Source organism: Syngnathus scovelli, chromosome 4, assembly GCF_024217435.2.
Source record: "Syngnathus scovelli strain Florida chromosome 4, RoL_Ssco_1.2, whole genome shotgun sequence".
In the NCBI taxonomy this organism is placed as follows: Eukaryota; Metazoa; Chordata; class Actinopteri; order Syngnathiformes; family Syngnathidae; genus Syngnathus; species Syngnathus scovelli.
In genome coordinates, this window is record NC_090850.1 from 1,064,196 (window position 1) to 1,085,108 (window position 20,913).

General features: G+C 46.4%; 1 protein-coding gene across 7 annotated transcripts in view; it reads right to left on the reverse strand.

Moving 5' to 3' along the window:
* plekho2 (pleckstrin homology domain containing, family O member 2) overlaps window positions 1-20,913 on the reverse strand; it is a 214,348-nt gene that overhangs the window by 188,830 nt on the left and 4,605 nt on the right. The window contains exon 1 of one of the 7 annotated variants that reach the window (XM_068650330.1): window positions 8,534-12,302. The exons of the other annotated variants lie outside the window; for them this stretch is intronic. Within the exon in view, the coding sequence (XP_068506431.1) occupies window positions 8,534-8,542 (9 nt within the window). The 5' untranslated portion in view covers window positions 8,543-12,302. Of the gene's footprint in view, window positions 1-8,533; window positions 12,303-20,913 lie in introns of those variants that run through there. 7 annotated transcript variants of the gene reach the window in all.

Sequence of the window (20,913 nt, forward strand, 5' to 3'; positions counted from 1 at the left end):
ACATGACCCGGGGAAAAAAAGAACTGAAAAGGTTAATGCGACAAGATGTCATCAACAGGCCCAGTGGCCTCTAGTGGCCAGAGAAAACCTCTACAATAGATGCTGCAGCTCTATTTCCTTTGTTAAGAGCCAAAACGACTGCCTTTAACTTAAAAGCTGCATCATATGCATTTATTTTGTCCCCTCTAATGAGGGTTTGTGCATAAAAGCTTCCTTACTCCAGTAATGTCCATCTTGATCTCGTTCTGTCTCTTGTTCATGTCAATTGTACGGCATTATTTGCCTGGCGGACGGACATGTGATCAACACACTACTCTTCTCCCAATGACCGTATGTCTGGTCACATATCCCTCCATTGAGCAAAGCAGTGCTGCACAACAGCTGTCCAGTATCTTTTTACTAATGAGTGTATTAGACATCACAAAAATCATGAAAAATCCATAGATATGCCGCACCAGACTACAAGCAGCAGGGTTCAAAGCTTGTGCAAAAATTAGCTGCTTATAGTCCGTAAAATACGGTATACATGTAATAATAATTGAAGAAATGGGGTCGAAATACAAAAAGTCCTGCCTAGTTACAAAAACAGATATGCTCAAATCTCATTGAATAAAGTACATAAGCAGACAAGTATATTCACATATTAAATCAATAAAAGAAACATTTTAAGTATATAATTATACCTTCACGCCAAATCAATAAAGAAGACATAACTAGACATTTTTGATAGGTGGTAATGACAAATGTTTTGATAACTTTATGATCTGATTTGTATTTCTGTGCACTTTGAAATAACAAATGTTTTTTGATATATTGCCTGAATAGCTTAATGACCCTTAAGGAACTGTTTAATGCATGCCTGATGTTTTTCCCAATCACGGACACTGCCAAAGTCACCTAAAAATGTTCAGTACTTGATTATATCTTATGTTTTCATTAATGCTGGATGTGACATCATATGTTGCCTAATGCGAGACGCCAGATTTGGATTACTACTGAATGTTCTGGACAGAGGGAAATGTTTTGCCTAACAATGAAAAGATATGTGTCAAAAGATAGTGTCTAAAGAACAAACAAACAAATGCATGGTAAGTGGTGAGTCACAACTTCGCAATCAGGGAACATTAACAAATTGATAATGTCACACCCAAAAGTTCACATAATTTCATACAAAATGATAAAATTTAAAGGATGATGAATGGTGAATAGTTTACAGGAAGGACACTTGGAGATAAAACCGGTAGAGGTGCCAGAGGAAGAGGAAAACAACCAAGGACCCGACCAAAGGTGATCGCCAAGGCCGAAAGACGGGATGGAAATCAACAGCCCCCACACACACCGAAACGCCCATAATCAGCACCCAACCCCACGGAACCAGCTCTCACCGAACCAGCACCCACTCCCATGGAATCAAACTCTCCTGCAAACTTGCCCCACCCCAAAGACTCATCACCTATCAAACCCGGCCCACACCTGCATGTGCAACTGAATATAAGCTGACCAAAGAAGCTTGAACGTGGCCTTTTCTGAATGGAGACTTTCTGCTCTTGAGCATGGTCGCACAAAAGGCCCAGAGCGCTGTATTGTATTTTTCCTGAAAACAGAGAATTAACAGGAATTGCAATTGAACTCAACCAACCTGTGTAAGTCTAAATTTTGTTTCTGTGTCTTAGCCTTTTCCTAAAACTGAAGAAATAAAACGAGCACGTAGTGAGTAAATTGGATAACAGGTGATTGGCTATGGCTTTTGCCGTGAGGCACGGATAGCGTGCTTCCCAAATTGTGGACCAAATCTAACATAAGCACTCAGCATTAAGGGTTGGAATTGGGGGGTTAGATCACCAAATGATTCCCGAGCACAGCACCGCTGCTGGCCATTGCTCCCTTCTCCCCTAGGGGATGGATCAAAATCACTCGGGGATGGGTTAAATGCAGAGGACAAATTTCACCACACCTAGATGTGTGTGTGAGACAATCATTGGGACTTTATAATATAGTTTGTTTTGTGATAAGTCAAGTCCCAAGTCCCAATGATCATCGTCACACACACATCTGGGTGTGGTGAAATTTGTCCTCTGCTTTTAACCCATCCCCATGTGATTTTGATCCATCCCCTGGGGGAGAGGGGAGCAGTGAGCAGCAGCGGTGCCGCGCTCGGGAATCATTTGGTGATCTAACCCCCCAATTCCAACCCTTAATGCTGAGTGCCAAGCAGGGAGGCAATGGGTCCCATTTTTATAGTCTTTGGTATGACCCGGCCGGGGTTTGAACCCACAACCTTCCAGTCTCAGGGCGGACACTTTACTACTAGGCCACTGAGCTGGTGATGTGGTGTTTGTGATGTTTAAGTGACATGATGTTGATGTGATGTTTTGTGATGTTTATGTTGTGATGTTTGTTATGTGATGTTTAAGTGTTGCAATGTTTATGTGATGTCACGTTTACATGATGTGGTGGTTTTTATGTGAGTGAAGTTTGTAATTTTTGTGATTTGATGTTTATGTTATGGGATGTGATCATTTGTGATGTGATGTTTTTGTTAATGTGATGTGATGTTATTCATCTTCCAAAGCACTTATCTTCGCGAGGATCGCATGCATGCTGGAGTTTATCCCTGCAGTCTTTTGGGCGGTAGCCCGGGTAGACCCTGAGCTGGTTGCCAGCCAATCGCAGGGTATACATAGACAAACACCCATCAACACTCACAATCACACCTACACGCAATTTGGAGTGGTCAATCGGCCTTTCATTTTAGTATTATAATTAAGTTAGAGGGAATTTTCCATTATGTATTTATATTTTCTATATATAAACTATTGCAGTTTTTAAACAATACAATATCAGACATCAGTCACTTTGCCATCAAGCATGCAACCTACTGTATGCTAGAAAAAAAGTCAATCCAAGATTGGGCGGTGATTGCAGAGGTTTTTGGCTAATTACCAGATGCAGCAGAAATGTTTTCACCCACAAACTAGAAGTCGAGTCGAGTAGTGCAGAAATGTTTCGGTAACAATATAATTTTAATGTTAAGAATGATATCAATCTTTTTTACATTTTCTTCTCCGACTATTAGGCCAAATTGTGTGAACGCTCCATTTTGCATATTCATTGACTAACGACCTGGATGGGAGTTATTCACATCTTAGATGCATTGAAGTGGCTGGCAACCAATTCAGGGTGTCCCCCGCCTACTGCCCTATGATGGCTGGGATAGGCTCCAGCACGTCCGCGACCCCCGTGTGAACAAGCAATACAGATAATGGATGGATGGATGTTTGTAAATTGATTTGCATCTACTATGAGGTTTGCAGACTACATAGTACCTACACGTAACGCTTTAGTATATCTGGTCCAAACACTCTAAATATTTCAAATTTTCTAAACCATTGCGGCCCGCAAGTTAAAGGTTTGCCCACCACTGTCTTAGAGTACTAAAATACTGGAAATGGACTAAGGATTTCTTTTTTTTTTTCAAAGTCAAAGTCAGCTTTATTGTCAATTTCTCCACATGCCAAAGACACACAAAGAAACCGAAATTTCGTTCCCCCCTATCCCACGGTGACAAGACATGGCTCACAACAGACAAACAAGTAACAAGTATAACAAAAGCGTGCTGAATAAATAATGAATAAATAACACAACAATAAATAAATAAATAAGAGGAGCAGAAAAAAAAAAATGAGCAAGTGCGCGTACAGCAGACATTCCCGAAAATAGCGCAACAGTGCCACACGCTACGCAGAAGGGGGTAGCGAGTTCAGGGCCCTAACAGCCTGGGGAAAGAAGCTGTTGGCAAGTCTGGTGGTGCGGGAGCGCAGGCTCCTGTACCTCTTCCCAGAGGGCAGAAGGTCAAACAAAGAGTGAGCCGGGTGACTCACATCTCTGGCAATCGAGGTTGCTTTGCGGGCGAGATGGGAGGTGTAAATGTCCTTCAGGGAGGGGAGCGAAGCACCAATAATCTTACCAGCCGTATTCACTATGCGCTGCAGGGCCTTCAAGTTCTGTTCAGTGCAGTTACCACCCCAGACAGCGATGCAACTGGTGATGACGCTCTCAATAGTGCCACGGTAGAATGTAGACAAGACTGCCTGAGGAGCACATGCACGCCTGAGCTTCCGCAGGAAGTACAGGCGGCGCTGAGCTTTCTTTGCCAGTGACGAGGTGTTTGCGGACCAGGAGAGGTCCTCACTGATGTGCACCCCCAGGAACTTGGTGCAGCTCACCCTCTCCACCACAGCACCATCGATGATCAGCGGCAGGTGTGTTGTGTGACCCTTCCGGAAGTCAACAATGATTTCCTTGGTCTTATTAACGTTCAGCAGGAGGTTGTTGTCCCTGCACCACGTGGTCAGAAGGTCAACCTCCGACCTGTACCGAGTCTCGTCGCCTTTTGTGATGAGACCCACCAGAGTCGTGTCGTCAGCAAACTTCACTATGCGGTTGTCGCTGTAGGTCGCAGTGCAGTCATGCGTCAGCAGGGTGAAGAGTAATGGACTGAGCACGCAGCCCTGGGGGGCCCCCGTGCTCAGCGTGATGCTGGCGGAGATTATGTCGCCAACACGCACCACCTGAGGCCTCTGACAGAGGAAGTCCAGTATCCAGTTGCAGAGGGAGGTACTGAGGCCCAGCTCGTCGAGTTTGCAGATGAGTCGCTGCGGCACAATGGTGTTGAAGGCAGAGCTGAAGTCCACAAACAACCTCACATATGAGTCCTTTCTCTCCAGATGGGTGAGGGCCGAGTGGAGGGCAGAGCAGATGGCATCCTCAGAGGACCGCTTGGCACGGTACGCAAACTGGAAAGGGTCAATAGTGGGGGGGAGAACGGACTTGATGTGCTCCATGACCAGCCGCTCAAAGCACTTCATGATGATGGGCGTCAGTGCCACAGGGCGGTAGTCATTGAAGCAGGACGGTGCAGGTTTCTTCGGCACAGGAACGATGGTGGCAGCCTTGAAACACGAGGGGACGATGGCCTGCTGCAGGGAAACGTTAAAGATGTCCGTGAAGACACCCGACAGCTCCCCAGCGCAGTCCTTCAGCGCTCGACCCGGGATGTTGTCAGGGCCCGCCGCCTTACGGGTGTCAATAGCGGCAAGCGCCCTCCTCACACCGTCGGCAGAGAGGCGCAGGGGCTGCTCGTGTGGGGGGGGAGTGGTCTTCAGCGGGCAAGTGCTGTTCTGGGCGTCGAAGCGAGCAAAGAAGCGGTTCAGATCGTTCAGCAGACGGACGTCGCCCTCACAGCTCCTCGGCGCGGGCTTGTAGTCCGTGATGGTCTGAATGCCCCGCCAAAGGCTACGTGCGTCCTTGCTGTCCTTGAAGTGGGTGGAGACCTTGCACGAGAACGCCTTCTTCGCTTCTTTGATGCCTCGGGACAGGTCGGCCCTCGCTGTCCTCAAGCCAGCCTCATCCCCCGCTCTGAAAGCCTTGTCTCTGGCCCTCAACAGTCTGAGGACAGCCCCCGTCAGCCACGGCTTCCAGTTCGCGCGAGTGACGACGGATTCCGAGCAAGTCACATCATCGATGCACTTCGTGATGTAAGAGGTAACAGAGTCAGTATACTCCTCTATGTCCGTCCAATCGTTGTAGGTGGCTGCCTGCTTAAACAAGTCCCAGTCAGTGGTGTCGAAGCAGTCACGAAGTGCATCGGAGGCACCCTCAGGCCACACTCGAACCTGCCTCCGAACCGGCCTGGATACCTTTACCAATTGTCTGTATGCGGGCAAAAGCAAAACGGTGAGATGGTCAGAAAGCCCCAGATGGGGGAGGGGGGTGGCTTTGAAAGCTCCCTTTTGCGCCGAGCAGACTAGGTCCAGGAAGCTGTCGCCACGTGTCGGAAAAGGAACATGCTGGTGAAGCCTCGGGAAAACAGACTTCAGGTTGGCATGATTGAAGTCTCCAGCGAAGATGGTGAAACCGTCAGGGTGCGCTGTTTGCTGTTCACTGACAGCCTGGTACAGTTCACCAAGCGCCGCGATCCTGTTTCCTTCGATGTTGGAAGGCGGGATGTATACCGCGACTAGCAGAATCGCGGTAAATTCCCTCGGCAGATAAAAAGGACGGCACTTAATGATCACAACCTCCACAAGCGGCGAGCAGTGCTTACATACCACCATAGAGTCACGGCACCATTCTTCTCGGATGTAGACGCATATTCCACCTCCACGCGACTTTCCCCCTCGTACAATGGCACGGTCCGCCCGATAGCACGCTAGCCGCTCCAGGTGCACTGCAGAGTCCGGAATGTTGTCACTCAACCAGGTCTCGGTGAACACGAGCACACAGCAGTTCCGCACCGTCCGGTTCGTAGACCTCAGCAGGCGAACGTAATCCATTTTGTTGTCCAGCGATCGAATATTCGCCAGAAGAATGGAGGGCACCGCCGGTCGCGCTGGGTTGGCCGCCAGCCTGGCCCGGACGCCTCCGCGCTTGCCCCTCTTCTGCCGCCTCGCACACCGTTTCCGACGGCTCCCAACCGGGGGAGGAATAGCGGGTGAGGTCGGCAACGTTTCAGGACGTAGCAGTCCGAGCGCCTTTAATGTCGACGCTTCAAAGTCCAGAACGCCGCAAAACCCACTTCTGCCGATGTCAAGCAGAACCTGCCTGCTGTACTTGTAGCACGTTTCGTTTGGGCACATATCCCCACAACATTTAAAACACATTAATGCCGACGTCAAACTACACGAACGTAGCCCGATAATGAGCTGACAGACGTGTCGCAGACAAATGTAGTGTGTTGTGGCCGATTTTGAGTTGTCTTGATGTGTCACAATCTGTGTAGTGTGACATAATCCACAATTGGACGGCTGGCGTCAAAGATAGTTCACGACCATGCCGATGAAAGTCTGGCATGTCCATAAAAACACAGAAGAAGCCACATAGTGTGACAACCTACGTGGTGCTTCGAGTGGTTCTTGGACATTGACCAATGGCAATACAGTGCGCTCCTATTTATGGCGCGAGATCGAACATATCGTACACAAATAGACAAACAAAATGGCATAAAAAAAAAAAAAAGAACGGACAGTTGTTCTCTGATGGGCCACGATATGGAGGAAAGATTTGTGGAGCTGTGGCTGTAATGTCCTCAGCTCGTAGCTGCTTAGGGTCATTAGAAAAATGTGATGCTTCAAGTTTTTTCGGGAGAATAGACAGCCTGCATTGCCTTATATGTTTGGATACGGGTTGAATCTGTAGAAGTCGTTTCACTGTGATTAGTACCCTCTATTGGTGAAAGTTAGAAACCGACAGACTATTTCTCTCTCTCTCTCTCTCTCTCTCTCTCTCTCTCTCTCTCTCTCTCTCTCTCTCTTTCTCTCTCTCTCTCTCTCTCTCGATTTCCCTCGCTCACCCCCTCCCCTACTTATTCTACAACCGTGTCCGGCCACGCTCTGTGACTTGTGAGTGACTGTGTGGATGAGGTGCTTCCGCTAAGGGGGCTAAATGCTAAGGTTTACATGCTAGTAATGTTGCTTCGTATACATTCCTTATATCGTCCATTTAAAATACTCCCTGAAAATGCGACAAATAAAAAATTAATTGGGGTCCATCACTAAACCGCCTAACACAGAAAGTCGGGTAAAATCAAGATTTAGGTGTACTTTGTTCAAGCACTTTGAGCGCTTCGTTCAGGCAGTAAGGAATGTGAGTTATATCTGTTTAATAATTCCTTTTTTAAGTCAATTTTTAAGGAGCATTTGCGAAAGGTTGTTTTGTCTGCTGGCTTTAAGATATTTCCGTACAGTACTTGACTTCCTTTTTTGCAAAATCGGCTTCCTCAAAATGAACCCACATGAGATGCACGTTGACAGTTGCTTGCTCAACAAATTCGAGCAGAAATAAATTACTTTGACACAGTTGACTGGAATCACTTGTTTCAAGATGAGTTTTTGATTTGTTTACAAAACAAAATGACAATGAGCACTCAAAACCTAACATTAATACTAAAGTTAATTGATGTGTCTTCGATTCCTTTTCTTCCTTTTATGTGGCCAGATCACTTTTTTAATACTTGCATGAGATCATGCTGTGTAGTTTCAATTACATTTTTTAAATAAATGCTTTCTTTCATAAAAAGTAACTAATATAGGAACAATATCTGTTTTTTTCTCCTCACCATTTCCAATTCAGGTAGTCAAACATTTATTAAAGGTTTTAATGGTGTAAATATTTGTCAACTGTGGGCATGTGAAGCCCTTTGAGACGTTTCTGTGATTGAGGGCTATATAATAAAAGTTGACTTAAACAAAGCAGAACTAATGGCAATCAGTCAAGTCCAATATAACCAACAGGATGTAAAAGACTGGCATGTACGTGGGAGGTGTGAAAACAAGATAAAAACAAAACTAACAATGTTTCTCAATTTGCATCACGCCGAACCTTCAGGCGTGAACATGCGCTGTAGACTGTAAAGTAATTTGGTAAATTAATGGAATCTCACTTTTGCTTACTACATACCATGTATTCTGGGCTGAATGACGCTAGCTGAAACACATAAGACTGTAATTGATAGAACAATCAAAAAATAACTTACGTTTTCCATTATAAAGGCACAATCCGTTATGTGAACTGCAAATGGTTTGAAATGGTTTTATCACTTTTGAGACAATGTGGGTCCTCCCTAATATTCACATTGCCAACACTTCCTGAAAATGAAAAGAAATACAGAACTGTGCCAGTCTATAAGACCATGAAGAGTACCACTTCCTCTTTTCTTCACAGACACTGCACACAGAGCTTTGTAACTTTCCAGTACACATAAGGCACAGCTCACTAACTCCATGACACATAGACACAAAACATTCAGTAGATGATGGGACATTCAGGTGATAACAGAACAGATGTCTACCTTATAAGGTCATGTTTTTCCTTCCCTCCCCTTCTCTTCTTAGTTCCTGCTAGTGGACAGTATAAAACCTTCTGATCTGGAGTATGACGTTGTTTCATCTGCTGAAGTGCCTTGTGCATTGATCGCCATTAAACAACCCAAGATCTTGCAAATAAAGAACCAACTGTTACTCTACATCTTTCTTTTCCTTCTCAACGACGGACATCTTGAACAAAACACTATTTGGTAATAGTATCACTCCCTCCGGATAAACCACACCATAGTTTGCCACAGCAGACGTTTATTTATTCGTCTCCGTCAAACTACAAACAGACAGAATCATATAAAACATACACTCACAAAAGCAATAAAAGAAATGTACAACACACACACACAAACTTAGCATAACCAATATGGCAAGCAACAATTTCGTCCCTCCATGGCTGCACAACACCGAAAAAGGGAATGAGTCCAAATTTGCACCGAGCCCTGGAACGCAAATATGCTATCCTAACAAAATCAAGCAACTCAGTACTGTCCCAGGTGCAAATCACAATTAGTAAAAGAAACTCTGAACATAAAACATTCATACAATAATAATAATAATAAATCAAACAAATTAAATGACAAATATGATTTGGCAGTTAAACTCCCACCAAATCACAGCTATGGGATTTCCCTCTCAATGACAAGTGTTTTGACTATGTCATTAACCTTTTTATCACTTCTATCCTCCCCCTTTTTTTTTCTTTTCTTCTTGCCTGTACTAAATAACTGCCTAGCCTCCTTGACGAGCTTAACTGCCTCAGCATCAGATGTGACGCTCACTAACCCGTCATCTACATAAAAGTTTCGCTGGGTGAATTTAACTGCATCATGGCTAAATTCCTCTTGACCTTCTGTGGCTAGATGTTTAACACCAAAATTGGCACAGCCAGGGGAGGAAGCTGCGCCAAACAAGTGGACTTGCATACGAAAGACTGATGGTGGTGACTCTAGATCTCCGTTCTCCCACCATAAGAACCTCAGGTAACCTTGATCTTCAGGTCTTACATGAAATTGATGAAACATTCGTTCCACGTCACACACGATAGTGACTGGGCCCTTGCGAAATCTACAAAGGATTCCCACCAAGGTTTTTGTGAGTTCTGACCCAGTGAGAAGGTGGTCGTTCAAGGCTGTGTTCTGGAACTTTGCCGAACAATAGAAAACCACGTGTATTTTAGCAGCTTTTTGAGGGTGATAGACCCCGTGGTGGGGGATATACCATGCTGGCTCGTTTTACAGTTCTTCTGCTGGAACCCTCTCTGCATCTCCACGAGTGATGATGTCTTGCATGAAGTTTGGATAGTCTGGGCAGTACTTCTGATCTCTCCTGAGCCTTTTCTCTAGACCCTTCAGACGCTGCACAGCACATAACTTATTGTTAGGAAGATTTGGTCGACCTTGTTTGAAAGGTAGGGGCATTTAAAACTGACTGTCTTGTTTGTGTTTCATTCCTTCTTGTAGCTTGGTAAGAAGTGGAGATCCTCTTAGGATACAGGTGTCTCTTCTCTAACTCTTTCGCAGAAGTCAGACTGCAATACCTTCAGAACATCTACTGGCGTAATGACTTCTTTGATCCGAGTGTTGCAGACAAAGTGAACTTCACCTTTGAGCTTGACTGCTGGTTTGGGCTCAGGTGTCACTGCAACGGTGACTCACTCCTATAACGTCATCTTCATGCTCACCGGGACTACCATAGCTCACTATGCTCCAGCCGAAGTCAGCCTTCTGAGCGAATGGCTGGTTCTTTCTCCACACACAACCTCTCTTGGCATGAGTGCTTGCGGGCAATTGTAGCTGATTAATAGACCGATCTGACAATCCATTGGTGGAGCAATGTTCTCTGCAATATGCTCCAGATGAGGCCATGCCTTGGCAGTCTCAGAGGTAGGAATGTGTTTCTTATTTGCAGGGATGAACTCACGCGCGTGTATCTGGTTGGAACTGTGATTTTGTCCATGGAGAATATCCCTCTCACTTGCAGGTCTCTGATTCTTTTACAGTGAACAATCTTCTTCTTTGATGCCATTGTAGATTATTTAAATTTGACTTGTTCTGTATTGGCATCTAAGGTATCTGCTACTTCCTCTAAGATAAAGGAAGAGTCACTTTGCGAGTCTAAAAGAGCATAGACAAGCACTTCGTTGGCAGAGTCAGTGGGCTTTGACACAGACTGGGATGATTGCTAAAGTCTGGGTGCTATTGCCATCTTGAACGACTCTGTGGCTGTGGGCCGTAGCTTCTGTGTCACGTCTCGTCCCCAACTGCTCCACTATGTGTCTGTTGTCTTGGTTTCTGTCTGTGTGCTCGCCCCTCCCCTCCTGTGTGTCCATGATCAGTGTGATTATTCCCACCTGCCTCTCGTTAACCTGTCATGTATATAAGTCCTGTCTGCCCCTCACTCCCTGTCGGATCATTGGTTGCTGTCGTGTTGGTTGCTGTCGTGTCGTCTTCATGTCCTTTTGGTTCCTGTCGGTTTCAAGTATGTTTTGGTTGGGAAGTCATTTTGTTTTGTTAAGTCATGTCAGTTTACCGAGTCTGTATTTTGAGTTCCGCCAATAAACCCTGGTCCAAGCTGCACTTGGTCGTCCTGCTCCATGCTCCACCCCCGACCGTGACAGAATGATCCGACCACCAAAAGACCAGCGCTTGGACCCCCCCCTCCACCACCAGCTCCCGCTGCGACGCACGATCCACGTCTGAGCAGGTTCCAGCGCCATGGGCTCCACAGCTGCCGTCTATCTTGCTCCTGCGACACCGGAACCGCGGCCGCCACCAGACTTCGCTCCAGCGACGCCGGACCCGCGGCCGCCATGAGACTCGCGGCCAACATCGGGCCTCACCCCGGCGTCACTGGACCCACGGCCGTCGTCGGACTTCTTGCCAGCAACGCCGGACCCGTGGTCGTCGCCGGACTTTGAGCCAGCTGCACCTTGCTCCACGCCCACTGCTGCGGCGCGTGATGGCTCCTGCCGTTACGCACAGCCACGCCTTCTGAAATGCCGCCAATCACGGTACAGACTTTCAGAGTTGCCGCCAATTGCCGTACGGACTTCCAGAGTTGCCGCCGATCGCGGCACAGACTTCCAGAACCGCCGCCAATTGCTGTACGGACTTCCAGAGTCACCATCCGAGTCCGGTTCGGTTCCCCAAGTCGCCGCCCGAGCGCGGTTCGGTTCCCCAAGTCGCCGCCCGAGTGCGGTTCGGTTCCCCAAGTCGCCGTCAGAGTGCGGTTCTGTCTCCCAAGTCGCCGCCCGAGTGCGGTTCTGTCCCCCAAGTCGCCGCCCAAGTGCGGTTCGGTTCCCCAAGTCGCCACCCGAGTGCGGTTCTGTCCCCTCAAGTCGCCGCCCGAGTGCGGTTCTGTCCCTAAGTCGCCGCCCGAGTGCGGTTCAGTTCCCCAAGTCGCCGCCCGAGTGCGGTTCTGTCTCCCAAGTTGCCGCCCGAGTGCGGTTCTGTCTCCCAAGTCGCCGCCCGAGTGCGGTTCTGTCCCCCAAGTCGCCGCCCGAGTGCGGTTCTGTCCCCCAAGTCGCCGCCCGAGTGCGGTTCGGTTCCCCAAGTCACCGCCCGTGTGCGGTTCGGTTCCCCAAGTCGCCGCCCGAGTGCTGTTCGGTTCCCCTAGTTTTTTTTGGGACGTCGGGAGCCGTCCCTTGTGGGGGGGGTTCTGTCACGTCTCATCCCCAACTGCTCCACTATGTGTCTGTTGTCTTGGTTTCTGTCTGTGTGCTCGCCCCTCCCCTCCTGTGTGCCCATGATCAGTGTGATTATTTCCACCTGCCTTTCGTTACCTGTCGTGTATATAAGTCCTGTCTGCCCCTCACTCCCTGTCGGATCACTGGTTGCTGTCGTTCGGTGTTGTCGTACTGTCTTGATGCCGTCATGTCCTGCTGTCTTCTTGTTTCATGTCCCGGTCAGTCAGTCAAGTTATTGTTTGTTAAGTCATGTCAGTTTGCCTTTTGAGTTGCTTCAATAAACCCTGGTCCAAGCTGCACTTGGTCGTCCTGCTCCATGCTCCACCCGACCGTGACATTCTGCAATGTCATCCCATTGCGGTGTTGATTGTGGCTTTCTTTCTTTAGTTGCGTCTTTATCCTCTTTCTTTGATTCACGTTCTTGCTGTGGTTCTTGCTTTCATGGAACAATCTGCATGTAAACATGTAGGGTGTCGCTTTGAGCAGGTGTCGCAGGTCATTTGCTTAATACAGTTCTGAGATAGATGGCCAGGCTTCAAGCAACCGAAGCATAGCCTTTCACTCTTGATGTGTTTCACACAGTCTTCAATTGTTTCCGCTATGAATTTGTGACACTCGTGTATGCTATGGCCTGCTTTCTTACAGAATGTGCGTGTGAAGGTGTTCTTTTCACTTGTTTGTCGTGAACGCCTTAGCGCCTGCAAAACGTTTCTTGTGTTCGTCTTTGTTCTGATTTTTTACCTTTCCTTTCTCAGGTCCACTTTGATGTATTGCTTGGTATGATGTTATTGGATTACATGCGATGCTTGCTTCCATCGATTGAAATGTTTAGTTAGGGGGGCCACTTGACATATTTTTGCCTAGGGTTATGGGGGCCGGCTGATATGATCATAATAAAAAAAATTCTAGAACATATTGCAACCCTTTACATACATTTGTAATCCGTCCTTCAAAAGTGGTATTTTCCCCATCAAAAATGAAAATTGCAAAAGTTAGTCTAATACATATAAGTGGAGATAAACATCAATTTACATATATCAGTACTACCACAGTAAAAACATTTTAGAAAAAATATTTTAACAAAGACTCAATTAATTTACTGAATACAAAGTGTAAAAGTAAATAAAATGAAGAATGAAAATAAAATCTTTGCCATTACACAAACGCCAACCATACGTTGTCTGGGGCCTGGGTGAGGGGCCAGACAAAGGATGGCTCACACCCCTTATGACGAGTAACACAAATAGACTTGGTTTTCCCTTGCCCGGACGCGGATCACCGGGGCCCCCTTCTGGAGCCAGGGCTGGAGTTGGGGCTCGAAGTCAAGTATCTGGTAGCCGGGCCTTCACCCATGGGGCCCGGCCGGGTACAGCCCGAAAAGGCAACGTGGGTCCCCTTTCCCATGGGCTCACCACCTGTGGGAGGGGCTAAAGGGGGCGAGTGCAAAGAGAGCTGCGCGGCGGCCAAAGGTGGCGACCTTGGCGGTCCGATACCCAGCTACAGAAGCTGGCTCTTGGGACACAGAATGTCACCTTTCTGGCAGGAAAGGAGCCCGAGCTGGTGTGCGAGGCAGAAAAGTTCCAACTAGACATAGTCGGACTTGTCTCCACACACAGCTTGGGTTCTGTAACAAGTCCTTGAGAGGGGCTGCACTCTCTTCCACTCTGGAGTTGCCCACGGTGAGAGGCGTCGAGCAGGTGTGGGCATACTTATTGTTCACCCCGGTCAACGAGAGGGTAGCCTCCCTCTGCCTTCGGGTGGGGGGGATGGGTCTTGACTGTTGTTTGTGTCTAGGCACCAAACGGCAGTTCAGAGTACCCACCCTTTTTGGAGTTCTTAGAACAGTGTTTCCCAACCTTTTTTCACCCATGGCACACCTTTTCATTGGAAAAAAATCTCGAAGCACACCACCAACAAAAATCTGTTCGGCATTACACCAGCTTCTATAGTAAAATGTGTTATATTATGAAAGACGTTGTGAACGTGCTATATAAATAAAGTCCTATTCCTATGTATGTATATATAGAGAAAGTGGAATAATTGAATACAAATAAATAAATACACTAGATTTTTAAATAGTATTTTTTTAATAAAAGGGAATTTTTTAAAAAGGTTTTAGACAGTGTAAGGAATAAAGTATTGAAAGTGATTGTGATTAAAATCCAAAATAATCAACTTGACTTTAACTGTTTTAGACTAGCCCTATAAATATTGCGACGATAAGAACAAAGTCACGTTTAAAGACACTGCTGTTCTGGCATGGCAGCTGAGTGGTGATCACAGTCAAGGTGTTACGACTTGACTGAGTATTTTATTTTGGTGAAAATGTAAAATCCAGGTTCTCCGGTTGAACTACATGCTGGGATTTCCATCAGTAAACAAATGCACCGCGGTCATCAGAGCGTCGCTGTTATCAAATGCACACGACAGCAAACTAAATATGTGCCAATGCAGAACAATTAGACCGACAACATGAAATCTCAAGATTCTCCGATTAGCCATGCATGCGCGATTAGTAAGTGGATGACCAGGCCTTGCTCTAACTGACCAGTGATTTGGCAATCCTTTTTACAATGTGCTCCGTAACTATTATTAGACAATTTCCCACGGCACAGCCGAATATCCCTCACGGCACACCAGTGTGCCGCAGTACAGTGGTTGGGAAACACTGCCTTAGAAGAAGTGCTGGAGAGCGCTCCTTCTGGGGACTCCATTGTTCTACTGGGTGACTTCAATGCTCACGTGGGCAATGACAGTGAAACCTGGAACGTCGTGATTGGGAGGAACGGCCCCCCCGATCTGAACTTCTGGACTTCTGCGCTCAACATGGATTGTCCATAACGAACACCATGTTCAAGCATAAGGGTTTCCATCTGTGCACTTGGCACCAGGACACCCTAGGCCGCAGTTTTGGACACTCGGATGAAGGGAGGGGCGGAGTTATCAACTGGTGGTGGGTTGGCTCCGATGGTGGGGGAAGCTGCTGGTCCAACCTGGCAAACCCAAACGTACTGTGAGGGTCTGCTGGGAACGTCTGGCCTAATCTCCTGTCAGAAAGAGCTTCAACTCCGACCTCCTGCAGAGCTTTTCCCACGTCCCGGAGGAGGCGGGGAACATTGAGTCCGAGTGGACCATGTTCCGTGCCTCCATTGTTGAGACAGCTGACTGGAACTGTGGCCGTAAGGTGGTCGGTGCCTGTCGTGGCGGCAACCCCCGAAGCCGCTGGTGGACACCGGCAGTAGGGGATGCCGTCAACCTGAAGGAACCCCATCGGGCCGTTTTGGCCTTTGGAGGCAGCTGACAGGTACCGGATGGCCAAGCGCAAGGACACGCTGGAGAGACTATGCCTCTTGGCTGGCCTGGGAACGCCTTGGGATCCCCCGGGATGAGCTGGATGAAGTGGCAGGGGAGAGGCAAGTCTGGGCATCCCTCCTAAAGCTGCTGCCCCTGAGACCCGACCCCGGATAAGCGGATGAAGATGGATGGATGGAAGATCTAATCAAAATACTGCAACCGAAGACTTTATAAATATAATGTATACATTTGGACTTTGCTCGCTGATCACCAGACTGAGCAGAATCACTGCACACCATGCCACTCTAACAGATAATATTTACAAAAAAGCAATGTATAGCAAAATAACTCGTGGTATCTTAAGTCAAATATTGACCATCTGCCAGTCTTCTCTTTTATGATGTTTATGTGAAAACAACTGGGACAAAAAAACAAGGGAAGTTATCTTCAAAAGACGAAGAAATGAAAAGACACTCAAAGAACAGGAATTGCAAAAGCAGCGATGGAATGATGTGTATATTGAAGCAGATGTCAACATGGCATATGAATGTTTTCTGAAAATATTGCTAGAGCTTTATGATAAACATTGTCCGTTAATCAAATCATTTGACAAAAACTCAGATAAAGAGATGAAACCATCACTTAGCAAGACCTTGATAAACGCTTACAAAAAAAAGGATAGTACTGAAACATCCTTAACAATATATAAACAGCTATAGAAACAAAGACAACAGTCTTAAGAGTAGAAAAGAAAAAATATGATGAGACGGTATTAGAAAAAAAAGTGCAGTACAAAACCTTTGGAACGTAACACGATAAAAGACCAAGGAAGAAAAAATCTCAACCTCCCCATTCAAAATAACAATAGAAAAAAGATAATAGCTGAAAACTTCAATAAGTTCTTTCTTACGACGTGAAAGGAGCTTGCCAAGCACATTCTTATGCCACACCTTTATTGGAGTCACTTAATGCCGTTTGCACTCTCAAAAATAAAGTAGTACTTTCGGACTGAGACCGGCCACTGAACCTGAGATTAGTTTAACCCTAACTAGGTGCACAAGGAAAATATCTATAGATGCAAATGATTTAGATGTGAAACTGAAAAGCTGTTGCAAAAGTAATAATTCCACTGCTCACACACATATGCAAATTATCTTTTAAAGTACACATATCATGCTTATAAATCCTTCCTTTTTACATTTTAATCATCAGTTGTGGTCTATATAAAGTTGAACAGCAATGCTTTTGTCTGAATTCCTCATTATAGCAACGCAGGCCCCTCTTTTACCCCTGCTCTGAGAATAAGACGTTTTGGTGCGGTTTCTTTAAATGCAAATTAATACTTTACACCCCACATCCTCCAGGCCGCATGGCGGGGGCTGGTCGGACATATTTGTAGTTTGTTAGCAGAGGTACAGTTATCTTGCGGCGCACAAACCTTTTTGATTGATTAAAAGATGTCTATAGCAGACGACTTGGTCATCCAACCGTACCGAGCAAGAATCTGACTCCGAGAGAGAGGACAGTGAAGAAGACGAACATGCAGAACCACGACTTCAGATGAACATATCACAATGATGCTACCGCTGTTCACAGACTCTGGCATTGCGAGAAATAAAGATGGTGGATTTGCAAAACCGTTTGGCCACACCCATTACCTTTTCTGGCAGTCTCGCTGCAAAGACAGTGACCTAATTGTTCAAAAAACATATTAGAGAACGGATGAAATTGAATGGATTCAAAAATATCGATGAAAACGGATTATAAAGGTATGTCTGCAGCACCTGGAGAGATTAGATTAAATTTTTATATAATCCTGGAGACTCTAAATATACAATAAAATGTATAAAAAAGCTGAAAAGTGGATTTTGCATATGTGGGATTTTCTCTGATGAAATGAAAATAGCAAAAGTCCTTCCCATATATATATATATATATATATATATATATAATATATATATATATATATATACAGTAATCCCTCGTTTATCGCGGATAATTGGTTCCAAGACACCTGCGATAGGTTAAAATCCACAATATAGAGAAAATATATTGTCACAATATCCACACTGGACTTTGATGAACCTTTATTGCACTTTTAAACACTTTTTTGGTATTTTTAAACACTTTTACATTTTAAAGTCAAACTGACTTTCAGAAACATTATTTAAACAAATGAGAAAATAAATATCAGTAATTATATTGTTACAATATCCAGACAAGACTTTTATGAAGTGTACATGTGTCAGGCTCCTCTCTGCTCTTGCGTGCTGGCTGGCTGACACATCCCCGCGCGAGGGCATTCGCACAAGACTTTTAGCCATTTATTTTTCATCACTTTATTGTAGTTTTAAATAGTTTATTATGTATTAAACACTTTTTTAAACATTTAAAAGTGTAAACGTGTCACGGCCCTGCTCTGCTGGCCAGCTGACACACCCCCACGGCCCTTTTTAAACACTATTGTATTTTTAAACACTTTAAATATTTGAAAGTGTAAACGTGTCACAACTCCCTCTGTTCTTGCCTTGCTGGCCGGCTGATGCACCCCCGCGGCCCAGCGCAAGGGCATCTACACAAGACTTATAATTTTATTTTTTTATACTTTATTGTATTTTTCAACTTAAGTGGAAACGTTTCACTGCTTCGCTCTGCTCTTGCTATGCTGACGCGCTCCAGCGCGAGGGCATCCGCACAAGACTTTTATAATTTTATTTTTTCAACTTTTTATTGTATTTAAAAACACTTTTTAAACATTTTGAAGTGTAAACATGTCACGGCGCCGCTGTGCTGTTGCTGTGCTGGCCGGCTGACGCACCCCTGCATCCCAGCGCGAAGGGATACGCACAAGACTTTTATAATTTTATTTTTAAACACTTTATTGTACTTTTAAACATTTTATTGTATCTTCAAACACTTTTTAAACAGCTTTAAAAAGCTTGCTATGCCCGTCTGCTGTGATGTGCACGACGCGAGCTCGCTGACCGGCTCGTCAGCTTGCCTCTTCGTCCTGCTCTGCCGTCTTTTTAGCCCTCCTTGTTTCCTTTAAACTTTGTGTGAGCCCGTGTTGCATTTGGTTGTACTGTCTCGTTTGTGACAAAAGAGAGTGCAAATCAGAGATGCTGCCGATTCTGCTGACGCGAACGAAGTGGAAGAGTGGATACGTAGCGCGACTGCGGGAGGCTGAGATAAAGCGTGGTTAGAACTGCTCAACATGTTCCCATTGGTCTCGTCTCCTCAACCGGCAAATAGTGTGCTGTAAAGTTATATGGGCAGACAAAGCACCGACGCCGCAAAAAGCCGCGATGCACTAAATATATCCGCAATATTTGTTTTCATAAAAAACGCAATAGGTGAAGCGCGAAGTGGCGAGGGATTACTGTACATGGAAGTAAGCACAATCTAAATAACCATCCCCGATCGCAATCCTTCGTCATTGCTCAAAAATCAATGGGAATTTTTTTTTAAAGACGAGAGGTGTACTACAGAGAAATACCTGCAGCCTTGTGTCTGTCTTCTGACTAGTATCAAACAATATTTTTACCGTTATTACCAAACCGATTTTTAATTTTTTTTTTTTTTTTATGGGGTGGCGGACATTGGGACCATACCTTTCACCCAGCATGGATTTGGGGGGTGTCTTCACAAACCGGTGAAGTGAATTTTGAACTTTATGCGTATCTGTATGTTGCATTAGATGATCCACTAGTAGCAGTAAGACTATCAAACTATTTTTGCTGTACAGACAAGATTTAGTTTCAGTAATGTATAAGTACTTAGTAGAAGATAGAAGTGCCAGTTGTCCGTGACCAGGGAGAGCTGAAGGAATGACCCATCCATCCATCCATCCATCCATCTTCTTCCGCTTATCCGGGGTCGGGTCGCGGGGGCAGCAGCTTTAGGAGGGACTCCCAGACTTCCCTCTCCCCAGCCACTTCATCCAGCTCATCCCGGGGGATCCCAAGGCGTTTCCAGGCCAGCTGAGAGAGATAGTCTCTCCAGCGGGTCCTGGGTCGTCCCCGGGGTCTCCTACCGGTGGGACATGCCCGGAACACCTCCCCAGGGAGGCGTCCAGGAGGCATCCTGATAAGATGCCCGAGCCACCTCATCTGGCTCCTCTCAACGTGGAGGAGTAGCGACTCTACTCCGAGTCTCTCCCGGATGACCGAGCTTCTCACCCTATCTCTAAGGGAGAGCCCGGACATCCTGCGGAGAAAACTCATTTCGGCCGCTTGTATCCGGGATCTCGTTCTTTCGGTCACGACCCATAGCTCGTGACCATAGGTGAGGGTAGGAGCGTAAATCGACCGGTAAATTGAGAGCTTTGCCTTTTGGCTCAGCTCTCTCCTCACCACAACGGACCGGTACAGGGTCCGCATTACTGCCGAGGCTGCACCGATCCGCCTGTCCATCTCACGCTCCATCCAAAATAAAAATTATGAACAGAATCGGTGACAAAGGGCAGCCTTGGCGGAGTCCAACCCTCACTGGGAACGAATCCGACTTACTGCCGGAAATGCGGACCAGACTCTGGCATCGGTGATACAGGGACCGAACCGCCCTTATCAGTTGGCTCGGCACCCCGTACTCCCGAAGCACCCTCCACAGAACCTCCCGAGGGACACGGTCGAACGCCTTCTCCAAGTCCACAAAACACATGTGGACTGGTTGGGCGAACTCCCATGCACCCTCGAGGATCCTGCCGAGGGTGTAGAGCTGGTCCACTGTTCCACGGCCAGGACGAAAGCCACACTGCTCCTCCTGAATCCGAGGTTCGACCTTCCGACGGACCCTCCTCTCCAGCACCCCTGAATAGACCTTACCAGGGAGGCTGAGGAGTGTGATTCCCCTGTAATTGGAACACACCCTCCGGTCCCCCTTCTTAAAGAGGGGAACCACCACCCCAGTCTGCCAATCCAGAGGCACTGTCCCCGATGTCCACGCAACATTGTAGAGGCGTGTCAGCCATGACAGCCCCACAACATCCAGAGCCTTTAAGAACTCCGGGCGGATCTCATCCACCCCCGGGGCCTTGCCACCGAGGAGTTTTTTAACTAC